Here is a 15,498-nt window from a genome sequence, read left to right on the forward strand (position 1 = left end):
CTCAGTAATACACTACCTGGTACATGGCTCAGTACTACACTACCTGGAACTTGGCTCAGTAATACACTACCTGGTACATGGATCAGTACTACACTACCTGGTACTTGGCTCAGTAATACACTACCTGGAACTTGGCTCAGTAATACACTACCTGGTACATGGCTCAGTACTACACTACCTGGAAAGAGTTTGTGTTTGACGAAGGCATGAAAGCAGCTGAACTTGGGAGGCACTGGGTGCCAGAATATCTTCAGCTCGTTGGAACACAGATGAGAAACACACTTTAGGACAGGGAAGTTGAGGGAACTAATTTAAACCAATTAAATGACTCCTTTAAAACAAGCAAAACAATATATTGAGACATTCAACACGGTTGAGTAGTTAGTGTTCAATGAACGTATAATTGTGCCTTACGTTATAGCAGCATCTTTCAAGCAACCTGCTGAATCTAATGAGTTGCAAATGTGTTTGGTGCCACCTAGTGGATAATTGTTTTGGGAAAAAAGTTGTATTAATTTAGTTGCATTAACATTCTCCTCCCCCGCCTGTCCATGAAGCATCCTCCTGGGCTTCTCTACGTAATATCCAGTGATCCTTTTCCAGTCAGCCGGGCTGGCTGAGTTCTGGGGGGTGGGTTACACAGTCCTTTACATCAGACTCAGTCACATCCACACAGGGCATGCCTTCATGTACTATACTGCAAAGAGATTAAAGGTATATTTTTTTACATGTTGTAATGATACTCCTGACGTGCAACGTTTGTATATATGAAGTCAAGTGCAGAAGGTAGTGGGAGAGAAAGTGGAGAGGATTTTTGTATTATATATATATATATATATATATATATATATATATATATATATATATATATATATATATATACATACACACACACACAGTTGAAGTCGGAAGTTTACATATACCTTAACCAAATACATTTAAACTCAGTTCAGAATTCCTGACATTTAATCCTAGTAAAAATTTCCTGTCTTCGGTCAGTTAGGATCACCACTTTATTTTAAGAATGTGAAGTGTCATAATAGCAGAGAGAATGATTTATTTCAGCTTTTATTTATTTTATCACATTCCCAGTGGGTCAGAAGTTTACATATACTCAATTAGTATTTGGTAGCATTGCCTTTAAATTGGTTATCTTGGGTCAAACGTTTCGGTTAGCCTTCCACAAGCTTCCCACAATAAGTTGGGTGAATTTTGTCCCATTCCTCCTGACAGAGCTGACTGAGTCAGGTTTGTAGGCCTCCATGCCCGCACATGCTATTTCAGTTCTGCCCACATATTTTCTATAGGATTGAGGTCAGGGCTTTGTGATGACCACTCCAATACCTTGACTTTGTTGTCCTTAAGCCATTTTGCCACAACTTTGGAAGTATGCTTGGGGTCATTGTCCATTTGGAAGACCCATTTGCGACCGAGTTTTAACTTCCTGACTGATATCTTGAGATGTTGCTTCAATATATCCACATAATTTTCCTGCCTCATGATGCCATCTATTTTGTGAAGTGCACCAGTCCCTCCTGCAGCAAAGCACCCCCACAACATGATAATGCCACCCCCGTGCTTCACGGTTGGTATGGTATCCGGCTTGCAAGCCTCCCCCTTTTTCCTCCAAACATAACGATGGTCATTATGACCAACAATTCTATTTTGTTTCATCAGACCAGAAGACATTTCTCCAAAAAGTACAATCTTTGTCCCCATGTGCAGTTGCAAACTGTAGTCTGGCTTTTATATGGCGGTTTTGGAGCAGTGGCTTCTTCCTTGCTGAGCGGCCTTTCAGGTTATGTCGATATAGGACTCGTTTTACTGTGGATATAGATACTTTTGTACCTGTTTCCTCCAGCATCTTCACAAGGTCCTTTGCTGTTGTTCTGGGATTGATTTGCACTTTTCGCACCAAAGTACGTTCATCTCTAGGAGACAGAACGTGTCTCCTTCCTGAGCGGTATGACGGCTGCGTTGTCCCATGGTGTTTATACTTGTGTACTATTGTTTGTACAGATGAATGTGGTACCTTCAGGTGTTTGGAAATTGCTCCCAAGGATGAACCAGACATCTGGAGGTCTAGAGTTTGTTTTCTGAGGTCTTGGCTGATTTCTCTTGATTTTCCCATGATGTCAAGCAAAGAGGCACTGAGTTTGAAGGTAGGCCTTGAAATACATCCACAGGTACACCTCCAATTGACTCAAATGATATCAATTAGCCTATCAGAAGCTTCTAAAGTCATGACATTTTCTGGAATGTTCCAAGCTGTTTAAAGGCACAGTCAACTTAGTGTATGTAAACTTCTGACCCATTGGAATTGTGATACAGTCAATTATAAGTGAAATAATCTGTCTGTAAATAATTGTTGGAAAAATTACTTGTGTCATGCACAAAGTAGATGTGCTAACCGACTTGCCAAAACTATAGTTTGTTAACAAGAAATGTGTGGAGTGGTTGAAAAACGACTTTAATGACTCCAACCTAAGTGTATGTAAACTTCCGACTTCTTCAACTATATATATATATATATATATATCACTTAAATTCCACATTTAGTTATAACATCCAAGTTTTGGACAGAAAACATCCTATGAAGCAGAGCCTGGGAGAGATTTAATTTCACCTGTGTCTGTCAGGCTGGGTAGCAATGTGTTGTAGTGCTTCCCTCTGTTGGTGAAACAGTGGTGGTGCAGTGAGTTGGCTGGAGGTGTGACAGACCAGGGAAGTCGGCTCCAGAGGCAGGGCCTGGCTGGAAGCGGTTGTACAAAGATGGTGAATGGTATTTTATTCATCTGCACTGTGGGAGAGCAATTCAACAGTAATGAGTAAAATGTTGTGATAGGCTTACTTAGCCAGTCTGTTCGTGTCATCATCCAACTCCTTGTCACTGGCTTGACAATGACAACAATTGAGTTGGCAATAGCATAAATACATCTAGGACCAAGGTAATGCTTACTTGCCTGTATATCTAAATTGAACATCATTTCTGACTTCTGTACCTAGTCTGTAATGACACAGGTCATATAACACACCATATTATCATTCAATGTAAAGGGATTATGTAAATGAGGCTTTGAACCAAAACCCCACTGGTTTGTTAGATTGAATAATGTCAATGATTCAACAACAATCCACATATTTGAAACCTCTACAATCAATACAGAGGTCTTGTGACTTGTCCCAACAGATGAAACATTCTCTGTTGGGTAAGCAGATGAGCTGGAGGTGTATTTGCTCAGATCATCCCTGCCATAACTTCTCATCACTCTTTGAACTTGTGACTATGTGTGGCCGCTGAGTGCTGGGAGGGAAAGGTCTGGCCTCCATCCACCACTTGACTAGGGCTTCTAACCTGACAGACACTGGACAATTTATTGGAGGATAGCATGTTCACTACAGCCTGCCACTCCTGAGATGAATCATCTCTCTGGAACTCTGGGGTAGGTAGGTATGCCTCAGCTCAGTGAGCGGACCAAAAAACCTGTAAGGTCAACCAGAGTCATTCGCCTTGTTTTCAATGAAATGAGAATTTTATAACTGTGGAGTGGAGCCAACCTGAGCGCTGCCTATCTTTAGACTTGCTGTCGATCTAACTCTAATCCATCTACCATTGGCAGGCTGGCAGGCTGGCAGCCTGGCCCCCTTATAAAGCCTCCCATCCATATCCAGCAGAAACCTTTCAGTGAACCAAAGCTCTGAAACCCCTACCTAATTAAATGGCACTTGTTTTGGTAAAAAAATTCATGAATGGGGAAAGGAGGGAGTGGAAGGAGTGGAAAGGGAGTGAGTGGCACAATTCCAACTCCGCGCTTGCAATAGGAGGCAGTAAATCTGGTATCTTTGGGTGAGTAAGCAGTCAGTGATAAGGAAGTGTGTGGGTGCACTAGGCACCAGACAGACTGAGAGCAGTCGTAAGAGAGTGTTAGGCCCGGGAGCATAGTAATTCATCTCTTTGTCAATGGGTCTCTGAGAATGGGGTGGAGGAGTTTTAATGATAACCTAGTCACTTCACTTACAGACTCCCTGGAACTGAGTTTACCTCCGTCCAAGACCATCCCCGCCCCAGTCATTAAAGTCAAGGTTGCAGATGGTCACCATGATAGTGAGTTGAAGAGGTCGTTGGGAAACGACTTCCTACAAAACAAGCAGCAGTCACGGCTACCTATAACTAGCCTATGACAGGGTTACAAGCAACCTGATTTCATTTTTTTACTACAGTTCTGTGATGGTGGAAGCTAACACAGGTTAGGTCTGTGTTGCATCATTTCATGTTGTATCCATGTGTTACACACACTTGTAATAGTAGTAGTTTAACCTCAATGATCACACTGAAAATCTGTTTGTAACAACAACTCACAACTCTCATGATCAACCAGACAGATAGGGAATACAAGAGTATTATGGTGCTTTGGGGCCCATGTTGCTACAAGTGAAAGGCCTTGAATGGTTTTATTTTGTAAATACACCCTTTTTGGTCTCTGAGAAGGAGCTATGGCATCTCCTCGAGCTGTCATTACATCTGTATAAGTCACCTTTGACCGAAAACAAATACTAAACTGATAGTACAGTTAAAGTTGTTGATCAGGGTAAAACACCAACTGAACTAAACAATGACAACCAAATAAATCCAAGTAGTACCTTCTGTGGGAGAGCAGAGGCAATAGAGCAGTTGTTGTTGTCGGTCTGTCACTCTCAGACAGTGAGTCGGCCATCTTGTAGACCCCTGATTCTCTCAGTGAGTCGGCCATCTTGTAGACCCCTGATTCTCTCAGACAGTGAGCCAGCCATCTTGTAGACCTGATGTGACTTTAGGGAACTCAACAGGTCTTGAAGGGGTTGGTGTCTCCCTCTTAACCCACAACATCCTCTGTGGAACCGGGGACATCTGAGGAGTACTCTGGAAAATCAGCATAAGATGTCTGTTAACTATCATACAAACATTATACAACCTTAACAGAAAGCTCAACGCTTAAAATGTTCTCAAATGCTCTGAGAAGCTATTTTTCAATGTCACAAGCCAAGGCAAGTCAAATGCGATAAATCTAAATACACTGCCTGTAGTCTCTCCATGACCTGTTTGTACAGGGCTAATATTATCTTCTATCTCCTGTTCTGAATCCTACGATTTTGATTGCGCTGTTTTCGCTTCCTTTAAAAAATTATTGAAAACAAAAACGGATCATTAAATAAAAGTGCAATTGTTATGAGCATTTTAGACCTTTTTAAATAACTAATACAAGTATTATTATGTAACTATCACTGGACTTATTTAATATCTCTACCAAAAGTATGAAGGTCACCTTTAGTTTTTGTGACCATTCAGCATATTCTCAATTCTTAGCCTATTGTTATCCTATTGTCACCTCATTGTCTGCATTGTAGCTGTCCCCCACATAGAAATAGAATGAATTCATTCTATGGTCCCCCATCACTCTCCCCATCAGCCCCTTGATCATCTGGTCTGAGGCAGACGACATATCACTGCCTCCTCTCTGTAGGGAGGCAATAATCTCCTCCACCATCCTCCCTCTGCCAAGCCCCATAGCCGTGGCCACTGACTCTTCAGGGTCTTCTGCTGGTCCTCCTGGCCCTCAGCCCCTATGATCCCCCGGGCCTCATGAAGCTGCTCTGTGGTAAACTTGACAGTACAGATGCTGTCGTCAGTGGAAGTCCTTGGTGTAGGTGTAGACCTATCTTTCGGTTTCCTCATTTTCTTTTTTTTTTTATCTTCCGCAGGGGCGTTCCCGTGGGATTGGTCGGAGACCGAGTCCTCACTGTTCCTGCTCTCATCCGTGCTGTCCAAGCTCAGAGCCTGACATCTGCTGAGGAAGTTGGATCTCCGGATGCGCCACTCAGCCGCTTCCTTCTCCAAGATAGACACCTGCTCTGACTCCTTCTTGCTCTTGTATATACACATTCTGGTCCCTGTTGCTGGCCTCTCTGGTCCTGGGCTTTGAAGGAGACTGTGGCCTCATGGACATGGACACCACTTTGGTAGTGCCTGCTAGCTGAGGCATGGCCGGCTTCGAGGCAGGTTTGTGCTCTGGAGGACACAGGGCCAAATGAACTGAATCAATAGCATTGCTGACATCTCTCTCTCCACTGATTCCTTACATATGTGTTATCCCTTGACTTTTGCTCACCTCTGACTTCCTTTAAGGGATGTCTGGTAGTAGTGTGATCTGTGGTAAGGAGGCAGGTGGGGATTGTAGCAGATCTGCATGGAACTCCAACGGGCTGTCTGACCCTGCAGACATTGTTGAGGTCTTATTTTGGGGTTAGTCCGACGTCCCTCTGTAGCTTCTTCCATCAGTCCTCATGACTTCAGTGTGTGGGGAGAGTCTGCTGGCTGGGCTATTGTGCTATCGTTGCGTTGGAGTTGAAAAACAGCTGATTCATTTTTAGGAAGTCACGCGTAGAGCCTCGAACTCTTTCTTCAGCTTCAGCTCCTCTGTGGCTCAGATCTTCTTATTTCTCAGTATGTTGCCCTGTGTCTATCAACATGACCAAGTGTTGGAAAGTGAAACATTTAAAAAAAATAAAAAGTACAGTACTGAAGATGAAATATTTTTCAATGGTTGATAATGAAACATCAATTAAAATGAGTAAAGAAACGGCAATAATAAAATTATCTAAAATGATTGGTAAATCTATGTCACTAATTATGCTTCTTTTCTATGGGATTACTCAATAACTGATCAAGCTGTTGATGTTAAGATTGTTGTTACTGTGTTACAAAGTAGGAAAGCCTAAGCAGCAACAGCTTCATAGTGTATATTTAGTTTGTAATGAAGTTTGAAAGATGTCAAATGCCCAGTTAGCTATAATGTTGCCAGTGAACCACTTTAAAAAGGTAGGAAGCATAAGTTTTTACTCACCAAAGTAACAACAGTGTGGTCGAATACTTTAACTTAGTTGTAGTCACGATCTGGTTAACTATAATTACAAACAGTTATGTTTTAGCGTTTTTACATATTTATTAACTTATTTCCGTATGTCTTCGGGACTACCCACAATGCACTATTTCTCAGTCATATGGAGAACCGGTGTTAACTAGCTAGTTCCAGCTGGCTAATGTTAACTACTAGCCATGCTAGCATGTAATTACTTTCCAAACCAAGTATTGGTGCTGGTGAGCAACTATGTAGAAAACAAATATGTAGAAACCATATAAATGAATGTGAAAAACTGCAACACCTCTTCTCCTGTGTGTTTGGTAGTGGTAGTCGAGCGAGCGTTGTAGTAGTTTTCCGTTGTTTGTAGCAAGTGCAGTAATACCCATAAGGAAAGGGTTACGACTCATTTGTGTCCCAAAAATGAGATGCAAGCTTTGAAGTGGGAGCGGTGTGTCCGGTCGACGCGAGTGGATTGGAGTATAGGAATCGTGCGCATGTCTACTGTATGCACTGCTCATTTCACCCCAGAGGACTTTGATGACTTAGTATAACCAGTGGAAAACAGAATGAGACTCTGACTGAAACCGAGCGTGAATGTGAAGCCTTCAACCTCAATTTCCTACCGACCTACCGATACAGTACATCACGAGTGTCATCAGTGATGGAGATAAACTGAGTAAATTCAATGTGGATTTACCTCACTATATCGCTATTAGATTAGCTAGCTAGCTGACTCTCCCTTTCCTAGGCCGGTGAAACGGCCTCTCCCTCTGAAGGCCTCTCCTTGGTTCTTCTTTGACTTTGGTAGCTAACTCAGCTGTCAATCAGTAAGTTTCCGCTCCCTCTACTTTATCTGCAGGCTTTTTTTGTTGTGTTCTGTGGGTTCCTGCCTGTGCTAGACTAGTTGTTCTCTGGCTTACTACTTAGCTATGACAACAATGGTGGTTGGCTAGCTAGGCTAGTTTGCAGGCTAGGCTAGCTACAAGGCTAAAATAACTCACTTTAGCTGGCTGGCTTGCTGGCTAAGGTAATTGCATATACTGGTAACATTGTTTGATGACTGATTAGATGGCGTTATGTATACCAAAACGTTGGTTTACTTTAATGTAGCTGTAAGCTAGGTGTTGATAGCAACTAGCTGACTCGCGGTGATGGCAGGGTAGTTGGCTAGCAACCTTGCAAGCTGATTTGTAACAATACATTCATAAAGTATTTGCTTCTAATTGGCGTAAAATTCAATTGAAACCAGTAGTCATGAGTGCAAACGATTTGGTTTAATTTAAAGTTATACATTTCAAGTTATTTCTGTTGGGGTTTATACTATAGGGAATATGCTGGCATGCCGGGTCCTCCATATTATGTCACACCTTGCAAAACCATTTTCTAGTAGGACTTCAGTTCAGCATTCTTCAGAATTCTGATCAGTTTTAGTAATAACTTGAAAAATTAGGTGTAACTTTGCATTGGGATATTCTAATGCAAATCCATATGTTACATGTGGTTACGTTTATGCTACCTATCCTTTAATCTTCTAGAATATATTAGATAGTTACTAGTTGCTATCTAGCTTTAACACATTAGAAAATTCCAAAACTTAATTTTTCTAAAATAGTGAAGTGACAAGTCACAGCTCTTTGCTGACATTGACGGTACTTTGACGTAACTTTTGGCACTATTTTTTAAATGTACATTATATCTGAACATCCACCAGTGTGTTATCTCATAAACACGTTGGCAAAATAGAGAGCCAGTTAAAAGTTGACAATCTTTTTGTAATATTTCTTCCTGGTGGCTGGGAGGATCTCCTAGCAACCACCAGACAACTGGGCAGGACAAAACAGACTCCACGTGGGTGCAGAACCGGGACGAGCTTCGGGATCGGAACAAAATAGAAAGAGTTAGCCTACAACTCTATAATAATGCTACATGCAAAGCACAGGTTGCTCTCATCAACAGAAGTAGAATTTCAATTTTGCCATATTGTTTTTATTCTGTACGTGAAGGCCTTCAGGAAATATTAACCTGTATTGTCATAAAATGCTGTATTAATTAGTAGCCTTTACTAGCATATTCAACTGGGGAATATAATTCCTTCCTCATGTGGTGATGATGGTAGCAATTGGCGTTTCTTTGGGGCAATTTATAGTCTTTTTTTTTAATTGCTGTGTCATAATAAACAGCAGGATGATCATAATAACTAGTGTCATAGAATGAAGCAATCGATGAGTCTAATTAGGCCCTATTTGTAAAACAACCATGTTCATCTGTAGGCCTTTGATGGCCTGGCTATATCTCATGTGACAGAATTCAAATCCAGCAGAAAGCATTATGGGAGGTTTTAATCCGGCCTGAACTAATCGATTTTCTCTCCCTAACGGCATTAGAGATCACCCTGAGATAATCCAATGTAAGGGGATAAGTATCGCTGTTATTCGCTCATTAACGGGTTTAGAATCGAAGGACCTGACTGTAACCCCTTGTACCGTACAGCAGAGCAGAGGGCTATGGTCTTTTCACGTATATGTATGTTGACAAGTTCCCTCTTCTCTCCATTGCCCAGCGACAATAACATTACTTTTACCATAGGCCTACGTGGGCTAAAATGTAATACTATATGGGCATAGATGAAAAATGAATGAAATTAATAGAAATAAATATGCATCGTAAAATATGGCAAAACACTCAACTAAACCTGACAGAAGAATGCATATCAGTGAATTATTTGTATCGGAATATCCAATATCCTCAGTGCTCACGCCTTCTCATTTCTCGCAGAATTTAACAATTTGATTCCTATAGCCCACTGTCTGTGAGCCAGAGCAAATATTGTCATGACATTGTAGGGTGCGGGCACCCATGTGTGCATAATGGACATTTTGAAATGAGTCATAAACAGTGACGTTTTTGTTGTGTTTTTATTGCATTAAAATTTCCTTTATGATGTATCATAATACAGGTCTAAAAGACTAGGTTTGTAATGCTCGTTTCCAGTCTATTTGGTATATGCCTGGCGTTCTCCATGGCGTATGAAATGTATTTTGGCTATTTGTGGAACATTTCAAGTGCGTAATTGTCCAACAAGGAATGCCATGCTCGGCTGTCTTTCAAACCCTGCTTTTTAGCCGATCGAATGTTTACACACCTTTATGAGGGTGAAAATGACTTTTTGGACTGGGCTGTTTGTCTCTGTAAAGACGCAGAATAATTGTGGGCATGGGGATGTGTGACTACAGTGAGGGAAAATGAGCCCGGAAAATGAACACAAAAAAGTGGGTGTGTTATACCGTCTCCGTAATAGGGGAAGATCTACACTCAGTTCACACTGCATTCAACATCTCTTCACTTCTTTACTCTAGCCCTCCTGCAACATCCAGCCAATTACAGCACACCATTTCCTAGGATACATTTCCCCAAAACTTCAGTCTGAGGAACTGCATGTTTACGGTTTGTGGATTTCTACCATAATGTTGGGAACAGTGAAAATGGAAGGTCACGAAACGCCAGATTGGAGCAGCTATTACAATGACGCACAAGAGGTATGTGTCGAAGTTTTCGATTTGGGTTATAGAATAAAGTGTTAACTGATTCCCTATAGAATAAAAGTGTTAACTGATTCCCAATTTTTTCGTTTTTGCAATAAATGTTTTCTAGCAAACTGCATTGAGTTAGTTTCCCTCAAATTGTTCAATTAAAGTGACTGTGTTGTTGTTTATGGAGTATTGGGCTGTTTTTGGTATAGATGTCACTAAATGCAACCTGACGTATATAAAGAACGAGTGCATGTTAGTCAGAATGCCAAATGCTGACTTGGGATATTTACAATAAGTAAAAACCCATTACATCAGTTAGTTATGCACTCCGATAATAAGTTAGGATTTGGAACGGAATATTTACCAGACATCATGGCATATGTTTTTCAATGCATGCTGTTCGGAAAATAAAGTTGCAGTCAGTGCATGGAATGTTAGAACTCCATTTGAATTAGTCTGTTTGACACCAATAATAAGACAGCGTAATACACTTAGCTTGACCTCATTTTGTTTGTGCATAATAAGCTTACATAACATGTCAATTGAAATGTCTAATTATTATAACAAATAATAATTGCTTGATATGGCCTAATACAGTGGAACAATATCGAATTCGAGATTCATAATATGGACTGTTTTCATGCTGTTGTTTAAAGGTTCTCAAAATGAATCCCATGTTTTCTTGTCAAATCGAATCAATTAAATACGTTTCGTTAGTTTGTTAACCATTATTAATTATGATTGGCTGTACATTATTAAACAGTCAATTTCACAGAATACATTTTGTTTTTTAAAAACAAGCACTTTGAGTTTGTGGAAGACTAAAGCATTGTTGTGATCACATTTTATCTCATGTTATTCCAGGTATATTCACCCATGGCAAACAGCGGCATGAATGCAGGACTGAGTTCCATGAACAGTATGAACAGTTACATGAGTATGTCTACCAGTGGAAATATGACCTCCGGTTCTTTCAACATGTCCTACGCGAACCCCGGCCTGGGAGCCGGAATAAGCCCCGGGACAATGGCAGGGATGCCTCCGAGCACGTCCATGAATGGAATGTGCGGCGGGGTGTCGTCAATGGGCACTGCCCTTAGCCCCTCGAACATGGGCGCAATGTCGGCTCAGCAGGCTTCCATGAACGCTCTGAATCCATACGCCAGCATGAGCCCTACAATGAGCCAAATGTCCTATAATCAGCCCAACCTGAACCGAGCAAGGGACAACAAGTCGTTCAGGAGAAGCTACCCGCACGCAAAGCCTCCGTATTCATACATATCCCTGATAACCATGGCCATTCAGCAAGCACCAAGCAAGATGCTCACGCTTAGCGAAATCTACCAATGGATAATGGACCTATTTCCATACTACAGACAGAACCAACAGAGGTGGCAGAACTCTATTCGCCATTCCTTGTCTTTTAATGATTGCTTCATCAAAGTGTCTAGGTCACCGGATAAGCCAGGCAAAGGCTCATACTGGGCCCTGCACCCAGATTCTGGAAATATGTTCGAGAACGGTTGTTATCTCCGCAGACAAAAGCGCTTTAAATGCGAAAATAGAAAGCTATCTTCAAGTAAGGGAGACGGAAGGAAAGACCAGTCTGGTTCTGGGTCACCTTCGAGCGACAACACCAACAGCAAGACTGGACATGTGGATCCCAACACCCTGTCCACCTGCAACCAGTCCTCCAGCCCTCAAATCATGGACCACAGGAGCAGTAGCAGCGCCTCTGAACTAAAGAGCAGCGGGCCACCTCTCCACCCCGTGGCCAGCCCCGTCACATCCCTGTCCTCTCTCCCTTTACCTCCGCACTCGATGGCGCACGAGTCCCAGCTGCACCTAAAAGGGGATCCCCATTACTCATTCAACCACCCCTTTTCAATAAATAATTTAATGTCATCCTCAGAGCAACAGCACAAACTGGACTTGAAAGCCTACGAGCAAGCTTTGCAATACTCTTCCTACGGCTCAAGTATGTCCTCCAGTCTACCCCTCGGCAGCGCGTCCATGGTAGGGAGAGCCATGGACCCATCCGCAATAGAGGCGTCATACTATCAAGGTGTGTATTCCAGACCAGTCCTCAACACTTCTTAGTATCTTCTCATTTTTATAGTGCTCGACAAAAGGACAACAGAAAACATTTATCTTATTTTTGCATGCACCTGGTGCATAAGGACTGTTACTTCAATGTATAAGAATATGTATGAGTAAAATACAATAGTCCTGTAAAGTGTTTCCAATTAAATGATTGTATATCCAGCTGTAAATCATTGCTAGTGTATTTAAAACAATTTCGAGCTTGTAAAATAATGTTGTATTCCCCAAACTTGTAGTCCACACGATTAATATGTCCATGTGTTACAATTTGCGTGAATGAAGGTCAGTCAATAAGGTCTCGTGGAACGCGTGACGCAGGTGAAGCGCCAAACACCTGTCTGTTACAGATACGGCCTACTTTTTGAAAGGATGTTGTCATTTTACGCATTGCTTTGGTTTCATTTGCTAAATATCTGACAAACATATTTTCTACGCAATCTTGTAATACAATCTTAAATTCCAAGTGGAAATGAATTATAAATAAAATGTTATTCTTTATAGGCTACTGCAAAATTCCAGTCTTTTGTGGTATTTTTCAAACCAGAAAATGGGTGATTATGTGCAGCTTAATGTCAGCGTTTTGTCTTTCTCTGTTTTTTTGATGTCTCTGCATGTGCTTAACTTATTTCTTGTTAATTTCCAAATAAAACAAATACGATTTATTCAGTGATTGTTGTAATTTTTTATCTTAATTTGAAGAAGCTGTGAATGACGCGTAAAATGTAGCCTACCATTCAATTACGCAACTGTTCCAACGTTATGCATATCCAAATAATTCAGGAACATTATTACGTTTTTTAGGTTAAATTATGCCTTAAAAACATTACAATTGCAAAGGGAATGTATTAATTACAGGGCCTAGATCTTCAGTCAGTGGCATATAGCCAACTTTATTGTTCAATCTTGTAAACTAATGCGTCAAATCTTACTATATCATGAATGTAACTCCATATGAAATGCGGGTTATAACCATTGATCAAAACATCTAAAGTGCATAATATCCCCGTAAAGTTTAGAAACGCTAACTGTACCCTATTGATGGTCGCGCCTCGGTTGACGCACCGCAGGTTGTTGATCAATGAGCAAGGCTAAAGCCAACTCTAACAGAAATACAGCCACAGAGCTTTACCTCATAAAGGATTCGGGCGTGTTGTAGATGGATTTTTAACAATCTCATCGAAAGGCCAAAGCATCTTTTTGTGAACCGTAACCCTACATGATGCGGCTCATGAACCTGAACAGATTTTACTTTGATCATGGTATTTTGTAGACACACATTTTGGCTGAGTAACCGTGAAACGTGTTTAATTATCATGTAATTGCCCCCCGATGCACAAATAACATAGATAATTGAATTGAGCGTCGTGAAAATATCGAGGAGTTATATGGGCTAGGCTTGTGCTCTGTGCTTTTACCAGATTATATTTCCACTCAGACATATTCAGGTTTAGGCCTACTTATTTTAATATAAATATTAAAACATTTTAAGAAGCCATGTTTATTTAGATAATACATCTAAAACAAGTGTATTTGGAACTACTGAAAAGCTTGTCTGCGCATGAGTTGCTCATGCTCGAGTCATTACATTTACTCCAGATGAACTCACATTCATAGTAACAATATTAAGTCTAAAAAACACTTTTTTTATAATACATTTTATTATTGTATTATTTTATATTTAAATGTTATTCTATTCAAATCAATTGGACGATAATATCCTAAATGGTGACTAATAAAAATGGTATAGTTCTACAACGATTGGATATTTCTCCTGAATAATTTAGGCCTAGGTTAATATTGAATGTTTGTTATTTTCACCTGAAGATACATGATTTCGTCAATAAAATGATTGTGATATATGCTATTACAGTCATTTCACCATAATGACAGTGTTCATTAATCAATTACGAGCATATCAAAGAGGGCATGGACCACAAATTCAATGAATTTACTGGAGAAACAATTCTAGCTCCAGATATGAGCTCAATTATTTGTGTTCATAATCAGATGAATATTTAATTGGAAGACGTTTGGATCAAGGTCCCAACCGGCATTACTTGAAGGGACAGTTACAACCTTGTTCAGGCCTACTGCATTTGAAGGTGTATCATTTCAGGCAGTAGGCCTGTCTTATTCAACAATCATATGGTACTGGTCTGTATTAGGGGCTGAATACGAATATCAACCCCAGCAGATAACCCAAAATACACCAAGTAATTCATTTATTTCTCCTCTGTTAAACCTCTATTACAAAATGTTCTTAGCAGATTACAATAACATAAACCCCAGTTTGTGGCAAGAATGACTACTCGTTTCCATAAGCAATCTTTGAACATTGGACAGATCTTGTTCATTAGTTTTCCCAGCTGTTGGGAAAAAAGCTTTGCAGTGTGTGATTCAGTATGGAAAAGTGAAAGAACAAATACAGAGCAAACTTTTGCTGGATATTTGCTTATTAGATTTTAATCGTTATATATATATATATATATTTATGCTTTATATTGATGATTGAGTCATAACTCAACGGGCAAATAGAGATATTCAATTTATATATTTGCCTGTGAAAGAGGCAATGAAGTGCTTTTTTGAAAGCTATGATACAACATGTATAATTTACAGTTCGAGCACATCACGTTGAGACCCATACATTAGTGTTCGCTTTAGTAGGATATTTGATAAAGCTAACCCAAGACATATGTTGTTGGCATAGCAACATCTTTATGCCCACAAGATAGCAAGGTGAAGTAATCACTTTTGAGGGTCAATTTAGTAGACCTAATTATAAACGAGATAAGGTTTATTATCCGAATTATAGCATACAAATAGATCGTTACAATATGGCAACCCGTTTATCTATTATTACTATCATCATCATCATCATTATTAGGCCCCTAATAATAATAATAATAATAATAATAATACTATTATTAGTTTTATATTGCCCTGGGCGTATGCTATATTTCTCC

At 40.3% G+C, this 15,498-nt stretch overlaps 1 protein-coding gene across 1 annotated transcript; it reads left to right on the plus strand.

Annotated features, from left to right (window-relative positions):
- The first annotated feature begins 10,202 nt into the window (after positions 1 to 10,202).
- LOC106611236 (hepatocyte nuclear factor 3-alpha) lies at positions 10,203 to 13,194 on the plus strand. Its single transcript, XM_014211231.3, has 2 exons — positions 10,203 to 10,435; positions 11,294 to 13,194. Exons 1-2 carry the CDS (start codon positions 10,364 to 10,366, stop codon positions 12,527 to 12,529), a joined length of 1,308 nt encoding a protein of 435 aa, XP_014066706.2. The 5' UTR covers positions 10,203 to 10,363; the 3' UTR covers positions 12,530 to 13,194.
- Positions 13,195 to 15,498: the final 2,304 nt, after the last annotated feature.

The sequence above is a fragment of the Salmo salar genome, chromosome 09 (assembly GCF_965601325.2).
Source record: "Salmo salar chromosome 09, fSalSal1, whole genome shotgun sequence".
Lineage (NCBI taxonomy): Eukaryota > Metazoa > Chordata > Actinopteri > Salmoniformes > Salmonidae > Salmo > Salmo salar.

Coding starts and splice junctions, on each gene's coding strand:
- LOC106611236 (XM_014211231.3), top strand. CDS start 10,364: ATGTTGGGAACAGTGAAAATGGAAGGTCACGAAACGCCAGATTGGAGC. Junction 10,436..11,293: donor ATTACAATGACGCACAAGAG/GTATGTGTCGAA, acceptor ATGTTATTCCAG/GTATATTCACCCATGGCAAA.